This window comes from Dasypus novemcinctus, chromosome 24 (genome assembly GCF_030445035.2).
Source record: "Dasypus novemcinctus isolate mDasNov1 chromosome 24, mDasNov1.1.hap2, whole genome shotgun sequence".
Taxonomy (NCBI): Eukaryota; Metazoa; Chordata; class Mammalia; order Cingulata; family Dasypodidae; genus Dasypus; species Dasypus novemcinctus.
Window position 1 is genome coordinate 53,182,368 of NC_080696.1, and position 23,312 is coordinate 53,205,679.

At 42.1% G+C, this 23,312-nt stretch overlaps 1 protein-coding gene across 1 annotated transcript in view; it reads right to left on the minus strand.

Annotated features, from left to right (window-relative positions):
* Window positions 1-23,312, minus strand: part of B4GALT5 (beta-1,4-galactosyltransferase 5) — an 88,379-nt gene that overhangs the window by 10,340 nt on the left and 54,727 nt on the right. Inside the window, exons 2-5 of the mRNA XM_058287218.1 lie at window positions 11,710-11,844; window positions 4,273-4,386; window positions 3,139-3,263; window positions 2,009-2,125 (exon numbers count right to left, since the gene is read on the minus strand). Coding sequence (XP_058143201.1) covers window positions 2,009-2,125; window positions 3,139-3,263; window positions 4,273-4,386; window positions 11,710-11,844 — 491 coding nt within the window. The remainder of the gene's footprint in view (window positions 1-2,008; window positions 2,126-3,138; window positions 3,264-4,272; window positions 4,387-11,709; window positions 11,845-23,312) is intronic.

Below are 23,312 nucleotides of genomic sequence, written 5' to 3' on the forward strand. Positions count from 1 at the left end.
CATTCTGTAACTGCTCTACTTCACAATCCTAGTCTTTAAAGAAAAGAGTATGTTTGTTTTGTTTTGAAGGTCCAACTAAGACACTAGTCATTGAGAATATTTCAAATCAGCTACAGCCTAGTTGTGAATCAAAATACCCAAACTTATGATGGGCATATAAAATGTGAAATTAAATAAGAATAACTGATTTGTAAAAAGTCTTATCAATAGGATAAGGCTTTTTACAACCTAATTTCAACAAGCCACAGGCAAACAGAAATGGAAGTTACTTTCTTGAGACTTTTGAACTAGTTCATCCTATTCTTTTTAGGATAGTGATTCTCAGCTTATTTTTATTTTTTAAAAGATATATTTTTAAATTATTTCTCTCCCATTCCCCGTGCCCCCTTCTGCTAGTTGTCTGCTCTCTGTGTCCATTTGCTGTGTGTTCTTCTGTGTCCACTTGTATTCTTGTCAGCGGCATGGGGAATCTGTGTCTCCTTCTGTTGCATCATCTTGCTGCGTCAGCTCTCCATGTGTGTAGGACCACTTCTGAACAGGCTGTGCTTTTTTCACGCTGGGCGGCTCTCCTTACGGAGCGCACTCTTTGTGCGTGGGGCTCCCCTACACGGGGTCACCCCTGCGTGGCACAGCACTCCTTGAGCACATCAGCACTGCACGTGGGCCAGCTCACCACACAGGTCAGGAGGCCCGGGGTTTGAACCCTGAACTCCCGTGTGGTAGGCGGACGGTCTACCTGATGAGCCAAATCCACTTCCCTCAGCTTATTTTTCCATCATCCCAGCACAAGGCCAGCTGCACCATCGCCACTGAGAGCCGCGCAGGCAATGATTCTCAAAAGTGTGCTTTGGAGGGAGGGGTGAGTTTGAAAAAGGTCTTCAAGGTTGAAAATCAGTATATTAAAGGAAACCTGTAAATCTTTCATATTCTCATAATGCCTCTAGCTCAAGGAACAGACTATAAACATGTCCACAGAGGCCAGGTTGGTAACGACAATGTGTCAACTAGGCCAGGGAGGAGACAACAGCAGTGCTGGGGACTGAGGCAAGCTGGACAGTAAGTGTTTCATCTAAAGCAAGCAAATGAAAAAGAACATGCAAGAACGCTCCCAAAGAAAAGGATTTACGGAAAACGGACTTGGCCCACTGGTTAGGGCGTCCGTCTACCACATGGGAGGTCCGCGGTTCAAACCCCGGGCCTCCTTGACCCGTGTGGAGCTGGCCGTGCACAGTGCTGATGCGCCAAGGAGTGCCGTGCCACGCAGGGGTGTCCCCCGCGTAGGGGAGCCCCACGCGCAAGGAGTGCGCCCCGTAAGGAGAGCCACCCAGCGCGAAAGCAAGTGCAGCCTGCCCAGGAATGGCGCCGCCCACACTTCCCATGCTGCTGATGACAGCAGAAGTGGACAAAGAAACAAGATGCAGCAAATAGACACAGAGAACAGACAACCGGGGGAGGGGGGGAATTAAATAAAAATAAATAAATCTTTAAAAAAAAAAGAAAAGAAAAGGATTTACAGGCTGCATTTGTTACGTGAGTCTTCAATGTGTGACTTCTGTGTTTGATTCAATCCTAATACTCTAAAGAGTCAAAAGTCACAAGCCAAAATAAAACCCTGAGGCTCAGATAAGTTTGTTAATGCCTCAGGTCGCATGGTTAATTAATAGTAGATATGAGACAAGCACTGAGGTCTCCTGACTCCAAGCACAGGTCTCTGCCTGAACCTTGACCTAGCTCCTTATCTACAAGCAAATTCCTGGGACTGGAACAGAACCACCTCCCAAAGGGGCAAAGTTCAAGGGCAAGTTCCACCCTGGGATCAAATTTGCTGAGTTTGAGCAACATCTCAAGCCTGGAGCATAGAATTGCGCTCTGCTTTCCTGCCCGCCTCAGGGTGACTCAATTTTAAGATTTCTGTTTTACTGGTTCTTCACACTGAAGATGGAATAGCTTGAAACCCTCTAAACCGCTGTTTCAGAAGAAAAAGAATTTTTTAAAAAAGACCACTCACTTGCTCAACCACATAAAAAGCAAACCGCAGGCGCTGGCGCTGAAGCATGGGAATCAGGTGTCTGAGCAAGACCGGGAGGTGCTCGTGGCGGTTCCGGAAAGGGATAAGGATGGCCACCTGGAATAAGTGACAGCAAAAGAAAAGAGCCAGTTAGTCCTCTGAATTTTCGCTCGACAGCAGTTCACCCCTGCAGAACTGGCAGCTGCCGGGGAGCTCTGGGAGGCTGCTTTGTACCTTACCCTCCTCTAAGTGAAGACTTCTAAGCTGTCAGGTCAACCCTCGGAGGTAAAGGAACCATGTCGTTAGGTGGACCATGCCTAGCCAAGAGCAGGCCTATCAGATGGATTAGTTCATTCAACCCAAAGGAAGAGATCTATGTTACACTGTGCCCAGTACAAACATATCTACAGATAAACACACCTAAAATAAGTTTCACAAAACAGTTCTTCCCCTTATAATGTGCAATGCACTAATATTTTCTTTTCTTTTTAAAAAACTGCTGGTCATTAAATTGATTTTATAACCCAGTGATGGGTTGCAAACACTGTCCTAAACGCTAAGTTCCAGGTCTGCCTTGATCATGGCTGTACCACCAGTGCCTATCAGCACTGGCACAGAAGTAGCACTTTAATAAACACTTGTTCAAAGAATGGATTTAAATCAAGGTCATAAGCTTGATCCACACTACTGACACCTTCTGACTATAGTAGTGCAGAAAAACGCCAAAGAAATCTCAATGTCAAGCTAGATAATTCCACTTTTTATTTACTAACCATAGACTAGCCAATGGAGAATGAAGCGTGAAGCAATGAATTTGTGAAGATGATGCCTGCAAATGAGTCTTAAGAGAACTACCAGCCCCTTTTCCACCCCTACCCCTTGCTTGGTGGATATTTCAGTTAGGAAGACAAGAGGGTCCTGCTGAGTAATCAGAATGATGCAAATTTCTATGGGTACAGAAGAGTTCTCAGTTAAGTCCATTCCTTCAAAACATTTCTATCAATGCACTTTGTATTCAGTGGTAGGAAGCAAATTACTACATGCTATGGTTCATGTATCCATGGTAAGTCAGACCGACGGCACATTCCAGGTGGGCTTCCCTGTGCTTCGGATCTCACTGCGCACCCTACCTTCCACCGAGGCATGCAGTCAGAAGGCTTCCAGTGGCCTCCAAGCTTGATGGCTGGGTCTTTGGAGAAGATCTCATGAACGTCGGCCATCCCGATTTCACTCATGTTTATGTCTATTGGGCCCTCTGAACAGAGAAAAATAAAGAGTTAAGAGGGCAGAAAATGCTATGTGCTTTCCAGGGTGCTAGTCTCCGGAGAAGTTCCATGTTTTTTTGGTTGATGGTGTTTTTAGCAGTGATGGAAATCCCCTCCTCTGTTTTCCAGCTCAATGCATTTCAGTTCACCACTATAATCTGCTCAAAGCAGCAGATGAAGAAATTAAGACTTTGGCACTCTGCTTCTGCCAAGGGTGTAGAAGAAGTTAAGAATGTAAATAAAACAGTAATTTAAAATGATCTCTTATAACCAACTCCCATCTCTCAAAGGTCTCTTCTCTTGCATGTAAAACTTCTCAAAAAGGGGAAGTAGAAAAGCCGCCAAGCGTGGTAGAGCTATCTCGATCTGCTCCTGAAGCAGGTACAGACACTGCTCCAGTTGGTTCACCAGTGAGTCAGAGACCTTGAAACCCACGTGGCAAACCATGTCAAAGCCGAGAACCTTTGTCATCTTTTACTTAAGCCAGGAGGCAGAACCATCTAAGCAGCCCGGAAGTACAGAAATGGTATAATAGTTTAATACCATTGTGTTAGATAGCATATAGGAAAAAAAAAGAAATACAAAAAATTTTTTAACAATCAGCACTTTGTTAAGAAAATAACTTTCTCAATATCAAACAAGCTACAATCAGTGTGAGACACTAAAAGACAAACTAGTTGCCCAAATTCTTCTTTGCCTAAAATAACACTATCCCTTTTCTAGGACATCCTAATTGACCCAAGTTAACACAAAGGCAAGAGTGAAGAGTTTGGTAGAGTGGGCACCCAGGATCACAGGCACCCTTACAGAATGCTGCAGAGCTCTGGGGATCACAAATGACTTCTACAAGCTCTGTTTCCAATGGCAGGAGGTGCTTATATTCTCTACATAGGTATAAATATAGACATCAAGGAAAAATGCCCTCCCTTTTCACTTTGATCAAATGAAAAGACAAATCAGTTTAAAAAGCAGAGGAAGATAAGCTAGAGCTCTACTCACTCATGGAAGGGAGCCTTTCAGGGCAGGTATGGTTTGCAAAGTAGGTGAAGTCTTCAGGAAGAAAAGTCGTGGTCTGTAGGAAGGTGTCACTGTGATTCAAGTCAAAAGGATAATCTGGAGAAATAAGGGGGGGGTAGATGACAAAGCTGACTAGTACATATAATCAATTCTGCACTCTACACACAACTGCCAAAGAAGATTTATTTTTCTTAGGTTTCATCTTCTGTGGAGACAGGATTCTGGACAAATTCTTCATCAGTTAAAACTTTAAACCCATCAACAAAAGTGACTATCAGATAAACACTATTTCTATTTTCAGTGATTTTAGTCTTATACATACTTAATTAAAAAAACAATAGTTCTCCACCCTTGATCTCTTATTCCCTAAAGAAATTACTCTTACTTCTTTCAAGCCAATTGTTTAGTATTTTTTTTTAAGATTTATTTATTTCTATTCCCCTTCCCCCACCCCTTGTCTGCTCTCGTGTCCATTCGCTGTGTGTTCTTCTGTGTCCGCTTGCATCCTCGATAGCACCGGGAATCTGTGTCTCTTTTTGTTGCGTCATCTTGCTGCATCAGCTCTCCACGTGTGCGGCGCCACTCCTGGGTGGGCTGCACTTTTATTAGTGCGGGGTGGCTCTCCTTGCGGGGCACACACCTTGGGCGTGGGGCTCCCCTATGTGGCATGGCACTCTTTGTGCGCAGCAGTACTGCGTGTGGGCCAGCTCACCACACGGGCCAGGAGGCACTGGGTTTGAACCCTGGACCTCCTATATGGTGGGCGGGTGCTCTAACTCTATCAGTTAAGCCACATCTGCTTCCCCAATTGTTTAGTATTTACCTCGATTAAACTATATAGCGAATTTTGGTTTTTCCATTTCAGGTCCTATCTATTAACTTCCCACTATGGAATATAAAGATTTCACTCCCCTTCTTCCTCCTACCCTCACCACACACACCCAACCCATCTCCTACCCTCCCAAAAGAGTCATATATTTCAACTGTTGTCAGGACATTCTTCAGTGTTTATGATTATTCTAGAAATAATAGTCATAGCTGAGAAATATAGAAATTCCTGCATAATTTGGGGGTTATTCCTTTATTTTTCCTGGAGCTTCTGTCTTTTCTGTTTGCTCAGTATACTAATTACTAACTCAACACCATACCCTTCACCGATTCATTTCCACTTCAGACATGCATCAATTATTCCGTCAACCTCATCTTTCAAAAAGAGTGATCTGGCCTTCCCCTGTGCCTGATCTACAGATGCTACCCTTGGATTCCCCTTCACAAGAGGCCTGGATTTCCTTCCCCTCTCTTCCTTACTGAAACTGAACCTCAAGTTTCCTAAATATTCAGTTTCTTCCTTTTTATTGTTTGGTGGAGCTCATGCTTCAAGTTACTTCTTAAGAAGCAGGGGTTAGAAGGTAAATTTTTCTGAAATTCTGTATATTTTATTTTAAAAATTCTCCTCACTTGATTCATACTATGGTTGGGTTTATAGAATTCTAGACTAGAAATAATTTTCCTTTAGAATTGTGAATGTTCCATTCCAATGCCCTCTAGCTTCCACTGTGGCTCAAAGTCTGAAGCCATTCAAATTCCTGATGTTTGGAGTGACTAGTAATTTCTTTCTGGAACAACATTCTCTTTGATCAGAAAACTTCATGTTGGTTTGACTTGCTGAGTCTGTTCTCAAACTCCGTTTTAGCCATTCGGTGGGCCTTTAACAACTGCAAATTCATGTCCTCCTGTTCTGGAATTTATTGCTGTAGAGGTATTATTTCAGGGATGATTTCCTCCCCTTCTGTATGTTCCCTTTCTGGAGAACAGAGAACGTGAGTTGAATATCATTTGGACCTATTGATCCTCTAATGTTCTCATCTTTTCTATCTGATTTCCATTTTGCCTTTTTTTGTTGTTGTTCTACTTTCCAACAGGTTTCTTCAACCCGACCCAACCTTTCTATTAATTTTCATTTCTACCATATTTTTATCTTCCAAGAGATTTTTTTCTGAATATTCATTACAATATATTCATTTAAAAATAATATATTCTTGTATATATTCACATTTGCAGTCACTTTCTTTTATCTCTGAGAATATAAAGGACAACAGTTTTAGGTTTTCTTCTCCCTATATAGTCTGTTTCCTCCAATTTGCTTCTTTTTATTAGTTTTGATCTCTAGCACAGTAATCCTTGGTCATACGCTAATATTTAATAAGAGTGGGCACTAAACAGCTAACTAAACAGTATAACTAAACAGTATGAGGTTCTTCGCTGTAGGTGTGGAGCCACGAAGTTTGGTTTGGAAGCCCGCGGTTCAGTACGTCTGCGTCTTTCCTCTCCGTCTGGTCAGATTCCCCAGAGAAGGTCATTCAACCTCGGAAGGGAGGAGGAGAAAAAGCCCAGATATATTTATCTCCACCTTTTCAATACTACACTCACACCCATGTGGCTGGTGGTCCCAAGACCCAAGACCATCTCTGAAGTTCACATCTCTAGTATTTTGCCACAATGTGAAAAAAGATCTGGGCTTCTAATCACATTTTTTTTTTTAAAGGAGAGTACCGGGGATTGAACCTGGAAACTCGTACATGCCAAGCAGGTGCTCAACCACTGAGCTACACCGGCTCCGTGTGACTGCATTTTAAGTAGCTGCCTACCAACGATTGCCTTAGTCCTCACCTTTATTTCTCCTTGTAAAAATACTTAGTACTGCTAATTCCTGAACTTCTCAGAGATTCGGGGGTCTAAACTGGGTGGTTCTTGGCTTTCCTTGCTGCTGCAATGAGTTAGTTTTCTTGGATTTGTTAAGTTCTTTATCACTGGTCCTCCTGCTTTCCAACTTCTAAATTTTTTGGCTATAGTGTCCTTTCCTGTTCTCATTCTTAAAGGAGAATTAAAAAACAAAACAAAACAAAACCATAAACATATATTCCTTTGCTGTCATTTTAGTGTGTTTTAAGATTTTGAAAGCAGATGCCTTTTTCTAAGAGCTATAATAGTGGAACAGGCAGCGCTCATTCAACCTCTTATATTTACAGATGAATAAACTGAGGCATCGTATACACATCTTGTACAAGGGGACTTGGCTAGTGTGTGACAGAGCTCTGACTAAACTATAGGTCAGTGATCTTCCCAATATACTGCATTATTTTTCACACAGTATTAAAATCTTTCTCCAAATCTTTTAGCTTCAGCCCAATTTCTTTTTGATCCTCATGCTGATTCTATGAAATGAAAAGTTCCTGCCAAATTCACTTCCTAACCTAGATTCGTAGAATCTTCAACTCAGATATAATAAAAGGTACTATGAGAGGGTTTCTAAGAATCAAATGGCTACTTTATATAAGCATGTGGTTGCCCTCTCTATAAGTACTCAGGGTATAAACCTCAAGTAGACAACTTAAAGAATTTAACAGTCTCTTACCAGGAAAAGAAACAATACTTTCTGTCCTTTTGAGTTGCAGTTTTTCTAAAAACACCAATGCCTACATTCATAGAGCCTGGTAGAGATTAATTTACAGAAAGATATAAACGAAGCCAATACAAATCCTTAAGGTAAAATCACATTTACACAGAAATTAAACATTTTTGTGTTTCAAACAATTTCATTAAGACAAAAAGACAGCCAACTCAATGGGAAAAAAATCTTCAGAAACCACATCTCTGGACAAGGGCTTGATTTCCACGTTATATAAAGAGATCACATAACTTTACAACAAAATGACAATCAATCTAATTAAAAAATGGGCAAAAGATTTGAATATTTTTCCAAAGAGGAAATAACAAATGGCCAAAAAGCACCTGAAAAGATGCTCAACATCACTAGCTTATTAAGGAAATGCAGATTAAAACTACAATGAGATATTATTTCATACCATCAGAATGGCCATTATTTTATTTATTTATTTTTCAAAAGCTGTTATTTTAAAAAACAGAAAACTACAAGTGCTGTAGAGGATGTGGAGAAACAGGAACGGTCCTCCCTTGTCGGGAGGGTGAAACGCAGGCATAGCCTCTGCGGAAGATGGTTTGGCGGGTCCTCAGGAAGCTAAACAGAGAACTGCCACATGATCTGGCAATCTCGCTCTAGGAATATATTCAGAGGAACTGAAAGCAAGGCTATTTGTACAACAATGTTCATTATAGCATTATTCACAATCGCTAAAATATAGGAAAAAACGTCTGTCAACCAATGAATGGATAAACAGAATGTGGTCTATACACCTGATAGAGTGCCACTCGGCTTTAGGAAGAAACTGGGGAAGCACATGACAACATGGAGGAACCTGAAGTCATCACGTTAAGTGAAATAAGCCAGACACAAAAGGTCGAATACTGTATGGTTTCATTGATGTGAATGAAATACAACGAGTTGGCAAGCGGGGCCTCCTGGCCTGTGTGGTGAACTAGCCCATGCGCAGTGCTGCTGCACGCAAGGAGTGCCATGACACGCAGGGGTGTCCCCTGCGTAGGGGGGCCCCATATGCAAGGAGAGCCGCCCCACGCGAATAGTGCAGCCTGCCCAGGAGTAGCACCACACACACAGAGAACTGATGCAGCAAGATGATGCAACAAAAAAGAGACACAAATTCCCAGTGCCACCTGACAAGAATGCAAGCAGACACAGAAGAACACACAGCAAATGGACACAAGCGAGCAGACAATGAGGGGGAGGGAGAAATAAATAAAAATAAATCTTTAAAATAAATAAATACAATGAGTAGGCTTACAGAGTTGGACTATGGAGTGGAGGCTGGTGGGAGATGGAATGTGGGCTGAGGAGGAGAAGCTGATGCTGGATATACGCAGAAGGTTTAATAAGGTCAATTGTTAATATATAGTCATTGGTGGAGTTGATGGTAGCACGGATAATGAGTACAACACACACTGTTGATTTATGAATGTGATTGTGGCTGAAACAGGTAGTCTAGAGAGGTTAATATTAGTTGGAAGACCCCTGAATATATAAAAGTGATTTTGGCAACAGGTGAGAATTGTAGTTATTAATATAAATACAGGAAAGTTCCTCTACTACAAGGTGTTAAGAATATGGTGAAATATGGGGAAAATATAACTAATGTAACTTATAGACTATAGGTAACAATACTGTAATATTTTTGTAGTAGAAGCTAAGAAGGTACTGTATCAATTCTAAAGGTCAAAAATATATATGGGGTTTAGTTTTTTGAGATATGAATATGATTAAGCATTTTTTTCCTCTTCATTATTTTCTTTATTAACAAGGAGCTTTTAACCATGTCATTAAAAAATAATAATAATAATAATTCCTAGGTAGAATGGCACCACCCAGAAACCTGTATTATTTAAATAAGAATGAGAAATGCCAAGACACTCGACCACTCATCTACTCATCTATAAAACTAAAGTGGTTGGACTAGATGATCCCAGAGATTTCTCTTCCTTTGCCAATATTCTCAAGTGTGCTCCACCCCATCCTGCTCATAAACTCCACAGGATTTACAATCTTACGTGACAATGGCTTTCAATGACCTTTGGAAGCTTCTCCAGGTCATTACGTCAGACTTATTCCCAGGCTCACATTCCTGATCCCCCAAAGCACACTGCTATTACACAATCACAACTTTAGAACTTTTAAACTTAAAGGAAACCAGCATTACTTAAATGTCACCCTGTGCTTTCTGCTACACTTGGCCCAATGAAGAGCTCTGACTGTGTGGGGCACAGCATTAGCTCCCAGGTGGGGCAGCAGAGCCGGTGGGCTCTGTCCAGTCCTCATCAAGCCCAGAGAGCAGCTGGGGGGGAATGGCCCAGGCAGAGGTGGCAGACATCTGCTTATCTCAGCAGCTTCAGGCCCAGAATACCTTCTCTGACTGTGCCAGGCAGGGAACTGCTTTGAAATGACTGAAGCCAGTGGGTTCTCACCTGATACAATTTCAGTGAAATATTCCCTCCTTAATATTTACCAAGGATATGCCAGTAACACAGAAGCCAACAGAGAAGTATTCTTGCAGACATGTTACAATACTTAAAATGCGCCTTCTTGTTAAACCTACTCATTCACTCACACAGTCAACAATCATGTACTGACTGCCTCCATGTGCTAGCCAGTGTACAAGGTCCCAAGGACACAAAGATGACAAAGGCAATGAAGGTAGCACCGGGGTTCAGAGGGCATGCACTGGAGTCAAGAGTCAGCAAATCTCAACTCCACTGCTGCACTGAGTGCTTTAATCTCTGCATGCCTTAGTCCCTTCATCCATAAAATGGGGACATAGTAGCTACCTTACTGGGTTCTTAGAAGGATTCAGTGAATAATGCAAGTCAAGTTTCTAACACATAGGAAGACAGTCCCTGACAGCAAAGACTTGGATACAAGGAAAATAAAAACACTGAACACAAAATGGATGATTATTCCAACCAGAGGAATGTTAAGAAGAATTATTTTGGTTTATTATAATTTGAAAATAAAGATGCCAAGTCAAATAATAATGGGTCACTGGATACACCTTCCAAGGGTAAAACTCAAATTCTGTGCTCATTTTCAGAGATAAACCCTCCAGGAATTAGCGAGAACCTGGGTTGAGGACCAGCACTGACACAGGGACCACAAGGACGGGAGTCCCACTGCATGCCCTCCAGCTTCTAAGAGAGAACAGACTACCTCGCCAAAAGGTCTCATGCCTCATGTAACCTCAGAGAAGCAAGAAAGTCACAACAGCACAAACATTCCTTTATCCAGAGTGAGACAGGGGAAAGAACTCTGGAACGGGAGTCAAAAGCCTTCCTAGTTTCAACATATAAGTAGAGGCATGTCTTTGGCAGAGTTTAAAGGAAAAGTCACATGACCAAACCCCACCATCTTCCTAAGATTATTTGTACTATATATATATAAAATTGGAAATAACATAAAATCCTGCCTTAACAGAGCTATATTCGAGTCAAGTGAGACAATGTGTGTGGGGATCACTTGTAAAATCTAAAACCACACATATGTAACAGGGCAACAAAAAGGTGTCTGGTCTCCTCCCATGACTCTGGGGACTGCAGGGATCCCTCTTCCAGGTGCGGTTCAGAGCTCAGGCAAGAACTTCTTTTTTAGTAGTAAGGTTAAGACTCGGTCAAATCTTCCCTCTTTTACAATGTACTTTTCCTCCATCAAATAATTATTCAGGGAGCAGATGGGGCCCAAGCCATTGGGCACCTACTTCCCACATGGGAGGCCCTGGGTTCAGTCCCTAGTGCCTTCTAAAAACAAAACAAACAAAACAAAAAACAAGCAAACAAATGGAAAGGTCAACTCAGTGGAGCCGACAGGGCTCAGTGGTTGAGTGCCGGCTTCCCATGTAAGAGGTCCTGGCTTCAGTCCCTGGCCCAGGACCTCAAAATAAATTTATTTAAACCAAATCTTACATTCTAATAAGGTCAGGTCTTTGAATAAAAATATACCTGAGTCATTTACGCTGCTATTCCTCTTGGCATATGCACTCCGAACCACCTGTTCATAAACCTGAGCGCCTATTGTTCTCATGTTGTCCCGGATCAGAATGCCTTGAGCTTGCATCATGAAGAGGTAGGTGTTCACTGCAGAAAACAGAAGGGAAGAGGGAAAGCGGGTAAATTCTAAGGCAATCGTGATATAAAACTAGGAGATCACACACAGCTCAGAATACAATCCCTGTCGTTCACTTCCAACCTCAGATACTATGCCACCTAATTTCAAAAAATTGTGAAAGGCTTAAAAACGTACCTTCTTAACCAGCCGTTCTATTTTACTCACTCAGCCTCATCACTGTGAAATGGGGAAATGCTTTACAGGGATGATGCATTTTTACAAATCTAAACTGTGGGGAGGGGGACTAAAAATTGCATAAATAGTTGGCTGACCTCCAACCGGGCCCCAGGCAGGTTGGACCTAGTGCCTTGGCCGCTCTAGACAGGCACACATAGTTTGGAGCTGTCAGTTGTGGCTCTGCAGCAGGATATATTTGTTGACACTGTTTTATCTTATCAGTGCCCTGTACAGAATAGGCAGTAAAGAGGGACAATGGACCGATAAGGGTTAGAATCAACTTACTTTATTTCAGGCTATTGCGTTGATGCTAATACTGGTGATGGGGATGGAGACAAGGACAAACCAACTGGCACAACTCTCAGCACTGAAAAACCCAGGTGGCCAACATGAAACAGAGGCAGAAAATGTTTCAAAAGATTTTAAATCATCTCTTCTAAGCCACAAATAAGCAAAAGAAGTCAATGGCCAGAATGCTTTTAGAGGGAGCTGTTTCAAATTAGGCCTTGCATTGACTGGAAGACAAACCACTGGCTTAGCTTCTGGCATTTTGGGGGAGTAGATCAGAGTCGGTGTTTACTTTCTATTAGAAAAAGTTAAGGAAAATGATCGCCTTAAATCCAAAAAGTGTAATTCTGTGGAGCCTCTGAGAACCAGAGGTACAGCTTACTTTCTATTTCTAGCACACAGAGTGCCTCGCCACAGGTAGGCAGTTCATAAATATCTGTTAAACATAACATTTAAACTTCATCTAATATTGATCACATTTCTAATTTGATTCTGTAACAATTTTCCTTTTAAAATATTTTTTATTATGATAATGTATATATAAAAAACATACAATTTGTCATTTTAACCATCCTTAATTACAATTACAATATTGTGCTACCATCACCACCATTTATTATCAAAACTTTTAATCACCTCAATCAGAAACTGTACCTGCTGAGCAATAAAAAGCCAGCTTCCTAGGCCCCATCCCCAGAGATTCCGATTCCGCATGTCTGAGTGGGGCCTATGAAAGTGCACTCGTAACAAGCTCCCGGGTTATACCAATTGCTCATCTGAGGACCATACTCTGAGAACCACTGCTTTAGGGAACTTAAAAGCTATAACAAAAATTAAGAATACTAGGTAACATTTATTGAGCACTTAATTACATAATTCTCCATCTTGTTTAATCCCCTCAACTGAAGCAGGCTAGTAAGATAGGGAATTAATAGTTGTATCTGGAACCTGGCAAGAAGTCCACATGGACATCTGCAACCCCAAGATGGCTGCTGGAAGACCCTCCCCAAGATTCTGCCACTCAGAAGACTTCCGGAAGCCAGGAGAAGCCCGGATATTCCTTAAGGACTTTGTCACTGGGTCCTCCTGGGAGATTGATGGGGGAAATAAGCAATCAGAACAGTGAACAGCTAGAGCTCCTCCCCGGCTATTAGCAAAGGGGTGCGAGAATTAACAGTTCACAAGGCAGGCACAAGGCCTGAACGAGCTCTCTTGTGTAGCTCTGCTCTCTTGCCTCTGGACCCGTTCCTGCCCTTTGCATGCTGCTCTCGTCATTTTTCCTCTGCCACTGGGGCAACGCAAGTAAAACCTGGGGATTCATAACCTATAATGGGGAATTGTAGCCTGTAAATCAGCCCTCTTTATCACTTTTCACCCCCTTCCACTCTACCTGGGACCCCTGCTCTGTAATTTTCTCCCATTTCTCTTCCCTCCATACCTGAATAAATTACTGGCCTAACTCACCCCGCGTGCTCTTGAAATTCATTTCTGCAGCACAGTCAATGAACCTAAATAAAATCCTTTAACACAACTATCCTAAAAGCAGATACTATCCAATTTATAGCCAACTTCTTGGCTTCAGTTTCTCCACGGATCATCAGCAAGGTCAACGGATAGGCTGGGATTCGAACCAGGTGTGCCTGTGCTCCTAACACTAAGCTTTAAACCTTCAGTCATCCATGCTCTAGCCACAGCCTCTCCCTCAAAGACTTCAGACACGCTTGTGACTTAAATGATTACGCCTGAGGAGATAGTTCTCAAATCTTTAGCTCCTGCACAAAGCTGCTGGATTGATCTTTCTTAATTACAGATTTATCCACACTATTCCTCTGCTCAAAAGCTTTCTATGGTGCATTATATCTCTTGCCTTCACCCCTGAGCTTCTGCTAATTAGCAGTGGTTCCGCTCTCCTTTATGCCATTCAGATTCTACTAATCATTACTTCAAAATCCCTCACAAACTTTTTGGGAAGACTTCAATCACAGTCTTCAGTGATTTCTTTCCCTTCTCCAATTTCTATGAGTCTATTACAGGTTTTGTTTCATTTTGTCTTAGTTTGCTAACAACTGTCTTGCGTGTTAATCTTATTATCCAACTAAATAGTTTGCAAGAACCATTTATTATTAATACTGTTTCTAATTACCCACAGGAACTTCCACAATGTTGAAAGACTAAGACCGAGGATGTAAATTTTGCCAAACAAAAGAAAATAATCACAAATTCTAAGATTTGGGATTCAACAGGATATTAAAGAACACTGTCCAAAACCACCCAGAAATTATTCCTTCCAAGAACACAGACTCAATATGTAAAATACTACCAACTTACAGGGAACTTAGAACCCAAGCACAGCCAAAGAAAATTCTACTTTGGGTTGAGTTTAAAATGTTTCCTGGTCACTTTTACTTACTGACCCAGATACTTTTCAATGCCCCTATACCCTCAACTCTAACTCACCCAAACCCCACCCCCACCCTTGCCAGGATGGGCAGCCCCTCTTCCTCATGTGTCCTTCCCATTCTGGCCACTCTTCTCTGGATACTGGTCCAGTTGTCTACATTTGACAAAATGGTCCAGGTGCACTCAGATGAGCCCAGAAACAAGCAGAAGGTGGCACCAGCCTCCCTTTTCCCATCTGTTACCAAAGCACTATCAACTCAAGCAGTCTTTCGAAGATTCACAATGTACAATAACTCAAGGTCCAAAGAAATTCTACACTAAAGATGTTCAATTATTTAACCCAGCATTTCCCAATAAGCCCCTTTATTCACATTGTAGCTAGTAGCATGCATCAAGTGATTCTCCACAGAATTCACTTTGGAAAATTCTATTTGGGTTATTTTTATTAATAGAATTTAAGACTTCCATTATATATGGTAGGTCATCAATTGATATTTCTGAATGTTATCGATAAACAGCAGTCACACTATATTACTGATTCATATTAAGCTTACTGGAGGGGAAAAAAAAATTCTTTTTTTTAACATCTACTGCTGCTAAACTGCCATTCTCCTGTTCTGTGTTTATGCAGTTGGCCATGTAGATCAAATTGTAGGGATTTACAACTGTCTCTATTAAAAGTTTTATTAAAAGTAGCCCATGGCTCTAGCCTAAAGTAGAAAATATACATATATACTCACATTGCTTTCAATCTAAATTATCTCATTTAAAATTTATACCAGTGAAGTGTGTATTATGTTGATTTTTTTAAAAAAAGATTTTATTGTATGTATTTATCCCCCCCCTTGCTGCTTGCACTCGCTGTCTGCTCTGTGCCCATTTACTGTGCATTCTTTTTTTTTCCTACGATCTCTATTTTTTTTTTTAATGTTACATTCAAAAAATACAAGAGGTTCCCATACACCCCCCACCCCCATGATCCCATTCCTCCCACATCAACAATCTCTTTCATCATTGTGGCACATTCATTGCATTTGGTGAATACATTTTGGAGCACTGCTGCACCACATGGATAACAGTTTACATTGTAGTTTACACTCTCCCCCAGTCCATTCAGTGGTTTATGGCAGGATATATAATGTCCAGCATCTGTCCCTGCAATATCATTTAGGACAACTCCAAGTCCCGAAAATGCCCCCACATCATATCACTTCTTCCCTCTCCCTGCCCTCAGCAACTACCGTGGCTATCTCCACATCAATGCTACAATTTCTTCCATTACTAGTCACAATAGTTCCATAGTAGAATATCAGTAAGTCCACTTTCTCCACATCAATGCTACAATTTCTTCCATTACTATCACAATAGTTCCTTAGTAGAATACCAGTAAGTCCACTCTAATCCATATTTTATTCCTCCATCCTGTGGACCCTGGGATGGTAATGGTTACTCCACCTCTAAATTGAGAGGGGGCTTAGATTCCACATGAATGATGGATGCGATTCTCCTGCTTGCAGTTGTAGACACTCTCGGGTCCCTGGTGTGGTGGTTGACCATCCTCACCTCCCTGTTAGCTGGCCTGGGTAAGTTCAATGAACTAGAGGGTAGGAGTGTCACTGTGCATTCTGCTGCATCTGCTTGTCTCCCTTTGTTACGTCATCTTGCTGTGCCAGCATACGGTAGATGGGAGTCCAATCACTTGAGCCACATCCACTTTCCTATTATGTTGATTCTTTTTTTTTTTTTTTTTAAAGATTTATTTTTATTTATTTAATTCCCCTCCCCTCCCCCGGTTGTCTGTTCTCTGTGTCTTTTCGCTGCGTCTTGTTTCTTTGTCCGCTTCTGTTGTCGTCAGCGGCACGGGAAGTGTGGGCGGCGCCATTCCTCGGCAGGCTGCTCCCTCCTTCGCGCTGGGTGGCTCTCCTTACGGGTGCACTCCGCGCGTGGGGCTCCCCTACGCGGGGGACACCTCTGTGTGGCACGGCACTCCTTGCGCGCATCAGCGCTGCGCATGGGCCAGCTCCACACGGGTCAAGGAGGCCCGGGACTTGAACCGAGGGCCTCCCATGTGGTAGACGGACGCCCTAACCACTGGGCCAAAGTCCGTTTCCCTGTGTTGATTCTTTATTTCAGGTAAAGATGTCCTTCAGAGATAAAGTAATCTGGCTAAGGCCATACTATGCCAATGAAATCAAAAACAGAGAGGTCAAAAAATAATAATGATGACAAAATTTTAAATTGGCACACAATCCTCCATTATTTCAACAAATATCTACAGAGCATCTACTTTACAGTGTGCTTTTTTAGGTCTAGCACTAGGCTACGGGGGTCACAAAGATGAGTAAGATGACATGGAATAAGGGATAGATTAATTAAACAAGAAACTACAATACAGTGAGGTAAATAAAAAAACAGCTAATAGAAGGTCATGCTTACTAATAATTTTTGCACACTTTCATGAGAAACTGAAATTATTATTCGGCCCCAGTATCTAGATTGAGGGATCTCTTATAAACAGAATTCAGTTGAGAAAAACAAGGCCCCACTCCGGTTTACAAGGTTGGAAACTTCCATCCAGATAGATGCCAGTGCCATAAGCACCCTTGAGTCAGGGTCACAGTGTGAAGAGGAGCGCTTCTGGGAGCAAAGCACTAGGTCCCTGGCCCTTTAGCACCTTCCGGCCATACAAGAGCCCTTCTTCTTGTCCTTCCCGCTCAGTCAGAATTCCAGTCAGCTTCCACATCCTTGTGACTCACGTGAGAGGATTTTCACTTGAACATACACATTAATAAATGCCCTGCTCAAAAAATTCCTCATGATATAATGAAACCTCACATTCCAGATTAGGAGCAAAATAATTCGACACAATAAACCCAAGAAGAAAAAAAAATAAAGTTCTAAACACTTGGAGTTCATAATTTTGCATCCTAAACATGTGTATATACTTAAAGTTTGTTATACTTGGCTTAAAAAGTAACATGAGAAAAGAAAGCCATTCCTTTTACAATCTCAGTCTCATCATCAACACCCCCAAACACACAGGTACACAAACATTCACACACACAATGCCATTAAAAAAAAGGAATAACTATTTCTAATAGTTCCAAACTGGAAAGAACCCAGAAGTCTATCTACAGTACAGATTAAAAAGGTATAGTGGGAAACAGATGTGGCTCAAATGATTGGGCTCCTGCCTACCACACAGGAGGTCCATGGTTCAGTTCTCGGTACCTCCTAAAGAAGACAGCGAGCTGGAGCGATGGGCAGGTGCAGAAAGCTGATACAACAAGATAATGCAACAAAAGGCACAAGAAGTAAAATACAGTGAGAGATACAATAAAGCAGGGAACAGAAGTTCCTGGTACTTCCTAAAAGAGGATGAGCAGGGCAGCAAGCTAGCACAATGGGCAGGCATGGGGAGCTGACACAACAAGATGACGCAACGAGAGACGAAAGAGCAAAAAAGTAATGACAGAGACAACAAAGCAGGGAATGGAGGAGGTTTAAGCAATTAGGTGCCTCCCTCCCACACTGGAGATCCTGGGTTCGGTTCCCGGTGCCTAGCAAAGAAACAAAGACAAACAGACACAGTAAATGCAAACAAAGAGGGGGGCAGGGAGAGATAAATAAAATAAATCTTTAAAAAAGTTATAGTACAGTCAAATCTTGGAATACATATAGCAACAAGAATAAACAAACTGCATACAAGACAGCATGGGTGTCTCACTCTGTAGCATGCCTGCAGTTCACGTCTAAGACAGTGTACTCTTTTTTTTTTAGCGTGGTTTTTAAAAAAAATTTCTCTCCCCTTCCCCTCCCGCCACCCCCCCCCCCCCGCCCCATTGTCTGCTCTGTGTCCATTCATTGTGTGTCCTTCTGTGACCACTGATGCTTCTTCTATCCTTATCAGCGGCACCAGGAATCTGTGTTCCTTTTTGTTGCATCACCTTGTGTCAGCTCTCCGTGTGGGCAGAGCCATTCTTGGGCAGGCTGCACTTCTCTTGCACTGGACGACTCTCCTTACAGGGTGCACTCCTTGCGCATGGGGGCGTGGGGCTCCCCTACGCGGGGGACACCCCTGCGTGGCATGGCACTCCTTGCACACATCAGCACTGCGCATGGGCCAGCTCCACACGGGTCAAGGAGGCCCGGGGTTTGAACCGCGGACCTCCCATGTGGTAGGGAGACACCCTAACCACTGGGCCAAGTCCGCTTCCCTCTTCTTTCTTAATAAACTCTTCGCTCCCTCGCCTACCCTACGGCATGTCCTTAAATTCTTTCATGCAACATAAGCCAAGAACTTAGATGCCCAGAACCAGAGCCTTACGCCAAACGAGCCAAGCCAGGGGACCAGGAGGCAAGCAACTTTCCCCAAACCCTGCCAAAGACGGGTGAGTTTTTAATTAAAACCTGTCAGTGTCCTCTTTTGTTTTATTGGTGAGGCCCCCTAGAGACTCTCACCCTGGGCGGTGCCCGGGGGTTTGTTCCTACTCAGCCCCCAGGAGGCCCTGAGGTTCCTCTTAATCCATTACCACCCTGGACCCCCCTCAAGGCTGTTTGCCTGTAAGGCGCAGAGCAGAGCAGTCTCTGTTTTTAACGTGCTTCTTAATGTCCAGGTTAACTGCAAACTCCTTCCGCAGCAGCGGTCTCCCTCATGGCCAACCTTTCTAAGCAACTCCAAACGTCGCCCGAGACAGCGCTTTCCTCTGGAGGCTACAAGGGCAGGGAGGCTGGGATCTGGGGGTAGGCTGATGGACTTTTTTCCATTTCTCCCTCCAGCAATGGGCTCCGCTTCTCTAGCATTTCCGCGGACTCCCCATTGAGGAGTCTTCTCAGGAACTGGGACAACCTGCCTACTGATGGTCTAAAAAAGGAAGAGGCTAATCTTTTCCTGCCACACCACCTGGCGGCAGCATGGCGGAGCTCGGCCTCTGCATGGGACCCTGAGTTAGTTACACCTGCGTAAGAGAGAAGGCAAGGACAGACAGACCTGTCTCCTTCAAGAGTTGAGGAAACACAATACCAAACTGGTCAATTAAAAGCTCAGGGAAATTAACTGGAGGCAGAACCTAGAAACGCAGCCAGTCTGCCTTGGACATCCCCCGAAAGCTGCAGAAACTTTCCCTGGGTCCCCAAATTTCCATTAACCCCCTTTAGAAAGCCTTCTCCATTTCCAACAATCGATACCAAGGGGCCAAGATGGAGGAGTAAGGAGCAGCGAGCGCAGGGTCCGGGTCAGGCTCACCTTTTAAAACATCGGTGCCAATGACTCGGTCCTGGCGTGCACTTTGGGACCTCTCTAGGCTCGATTGTGTCTAATAAGGAGAGTGAATGGGGAATCAATATCTAGGCCATTTACCAAACCTCTTCATTGCAAAACAAGGAACCTCTTCACATGTCATCAATTAATATTAAAAGGTTCCTGGAAAATGGCTTCTGTCAGGTCTTTCTCTAAGCTAAGTGTAAAATTCTTCTGTTGTAATCTGTGTTTAATTTTTTTAAATGTGTTTAACTTTTTAAATTGATGTTTGTCAGTCTGCTCAAGCCTAGGAATTTGAAATCAGATTTGGGGTTCACCTGTTACAAACTGAATAATGGCGAAACGTAACCTAAAAATGAGTCTTTAAATGCCAATACTATCTTGCAATTGGATTTGATGTACAAAAGGAAGTCACATGGAATTAGTTCAATGGCTAGAAAAGCAGGAAAATTTAGCAACATTGCTACTAGTAACATTTAGTTGCTCAGTTAATAAACAAACGTGTCCGATTCATTTTGGTGGAAAACCTTACTAGAAACTGTGACTAAGAGTTAAGATCATTATATAGATGCCTTTATATTTATAAAGGAGCAGAAAAGTAATATCTGAAATTGCTATAACTGGGTGGATTTAGCCTAGACCTATTTTGTGATGTTAATCTTAGACTAATTTACCTTTGTTTATGGTTACTCCAGGTCTAGCCAGTGCTTGCTATATTAATGGTAATTATAAACTGAATTTACCTTTGATTGTGGTTATTTTGAGACTAGCTACTCCCTTATTCCTACTATTGTGATGGTAATCTTAATTTACCTATGTTTATAGTTACTTCAGGTCTAAACTCACCCTTGTGTAAGCTTGCTATAGTAATGGTAATTCTAAACTGAGTTTGTCTTTGCTTATGGTTATTTCAGGATTGACCTCACCCTTGGTTTTTAACTGCTCACCCAGAGGGACCCAACCACCTTTAAGGCTGTGGGGTGGGGATCCTTGGCCCCGGGGTTGGACATCCACTCTTCCAGTCCTTTGGCCTCCTTCAGAATCCTTATCCTTGAGGACCAGGGACTGGAGGACCTCTCACCTTCAGGGTCAAGAATTCTGAAAGCAGGGTCATGAGAAAACAGTTTTCCTTGAGACTTCAATGACCTCAGTGGGTACTCATCCAAGGTCAAAGTCAAAACAAGAAATAAGCAAAGCTCTGAAGTAAAGGGAAATGCTGTAGATTGTATTTTTTTAAAATATTTTATTTATTTCTCTCCCCTTTTCCCTCCTTCCCCATTGTCTGCTCTGTGTCCATTCTCTGTGTGTTCTTCTGTTTCCACTTGCATTCTCAGCGACACCAGGAATTTGTGTCTCTCTTTGTTGCGTCATCTTGCTGCGTCACCTCTCTGTGTATGCAGTGCCACTCCTGGGCGGGCTGCGCTTTTTTCGTGTGGGGCGGCTCTCCTTGCAGGGCACACTCCTTGGGCATGGGGCGCCCCGACACGGGGGACTCCCCTGCGTGGCACGACCTTGCTCATGGCAGCACTGCACGTGGGCCAGCTCACGACACGGGCCAGGAGGCTCTGGGTTCAAATCCTAGACCTCCCATATGGTAGGCGGACACTCTATCAGTTGAGCCACATCCACTTCCCTGTAGATTGTATTTTAAAGCATTGGGAACAATTTGGTTATAAGTCAATAACTAAACTTGCACAAAACTGCATGGTCATGGTACATATCAATCAGAAATAGCCTTCAAAGAGAGCTTTTAAATGTTACTTTACAGTTAAGATATATTTGTAAAAGAATGAGAATTCTAAGTAACTTTAGTGAGTTGTGTGTCTATGTCTAACTCTTTATTTGTTCAAGTGTATACTTCTATACTTCGGGATGAAATGAAAGTTTAGCTTAAAACTTTTATCTACTAGGCCAGGGAATTAAGAATCATAGTTTAGGGAGCAGATGTGGCCCAAGCAGTTGAGCACCTGCTTCCCACACGGGAGGTCCAGGGTCTGTTCCAGGTACCTTCTAAAAACAAACAAAAAAAACCAAGCAAACAAAGGAAAAAAACCAACTCAGGGGAGCTGATGTGGTGGGCTGGCTTCCCACTTATAAGGTCCCAAGTTCAATCCCCAGGCCTGTACCTCAAAAAACAAAAACAAACAAAAAAATAATAGTTTGTCCTGTAATTCCCCAATTTAAACCTTTTAACAGCCTTAATATAAGGGTGGTTAATAATACTATTATCAAATTTCAGTAACTTATGGAAAACTACTTGAAAGCTATGGAAAGATCTTTTCTAAATTATTAATTAAAACAAATTAAACAATTATAACATATTCCAGAACAGAAAAGTCAGTTTGCTTTTACATTATTCAGAGTTTTAGAATTCTATTAAAGAAGAAAAGAGGTTTTAGTCTCCTGTGAAGGAAGGAAAAAGAACATTTCTTGCATAAACAATAATAGTTTCAATTTTATTTAGCTTGGATGTGATCTCCCTAGGTTTACAGAATACCAATTAAATAAATTAGCATTATATGTACTAAATATTTAAGATGATAAAAATTGTTAAGTTCATGTTTAGTGAAATATAGATCTATCCTGAAGTGAAATGACTTGTTTTTCACAGAACATAATGAGGACGGTAAAACTTTTAAATGGAAGTTTCATTGGTTGCTAACTGTAATTTAATAAGCTTATTTAAAGATAAAGTATTCTATATGGTTAATTATAAGGAGTTTGCAAAAGCATCTTCTAAGCTGAAGTATTTAAATAGCTAATTCCAGGAAGCCATTATTAATTAGAAACCTAAACTGATTGATATAAAAAAAAGTAACTTTGTAACAGAGAAAACTGTTCAGAGGCCACTGTAATCTGCATATTAAAGGGAAGGGAAGGAAAGACCATCTTGATTCTACTGGGAATCTTCGGTTTTCATAAAATAATGGAGAAAGTAGTTCTTCCTGTATGGCGGAAGTAAAATACCGGTTAATTACTGTCATCATGGTAAAGGTGTAAAAGTAAAAAGTAAAGTTCTAAACATAGTTAAGTTCATACATTGCATTGTAAGTGTTTAAAAAGTGTACAGAAAATCAAAAGAAATAGACTTTAGTATTGTCAAACTCTCTGGTGCATTCAAACCAGGCCTCAGCACCCTGCATGGTGCCTCTCTCCATCTGAGTTATTGGTTAGGTCGGTCACTAGACCCCTAAAATAATAAAAGTATCTACCACATCGCTGGTATGCTCCTGAAGTGGACAGAGAATATGCTGCAGTTTCAGAGTCCTGCAGCAGCCAGCAATGGCTTAATATGGCCAGATTTAAAGTGGA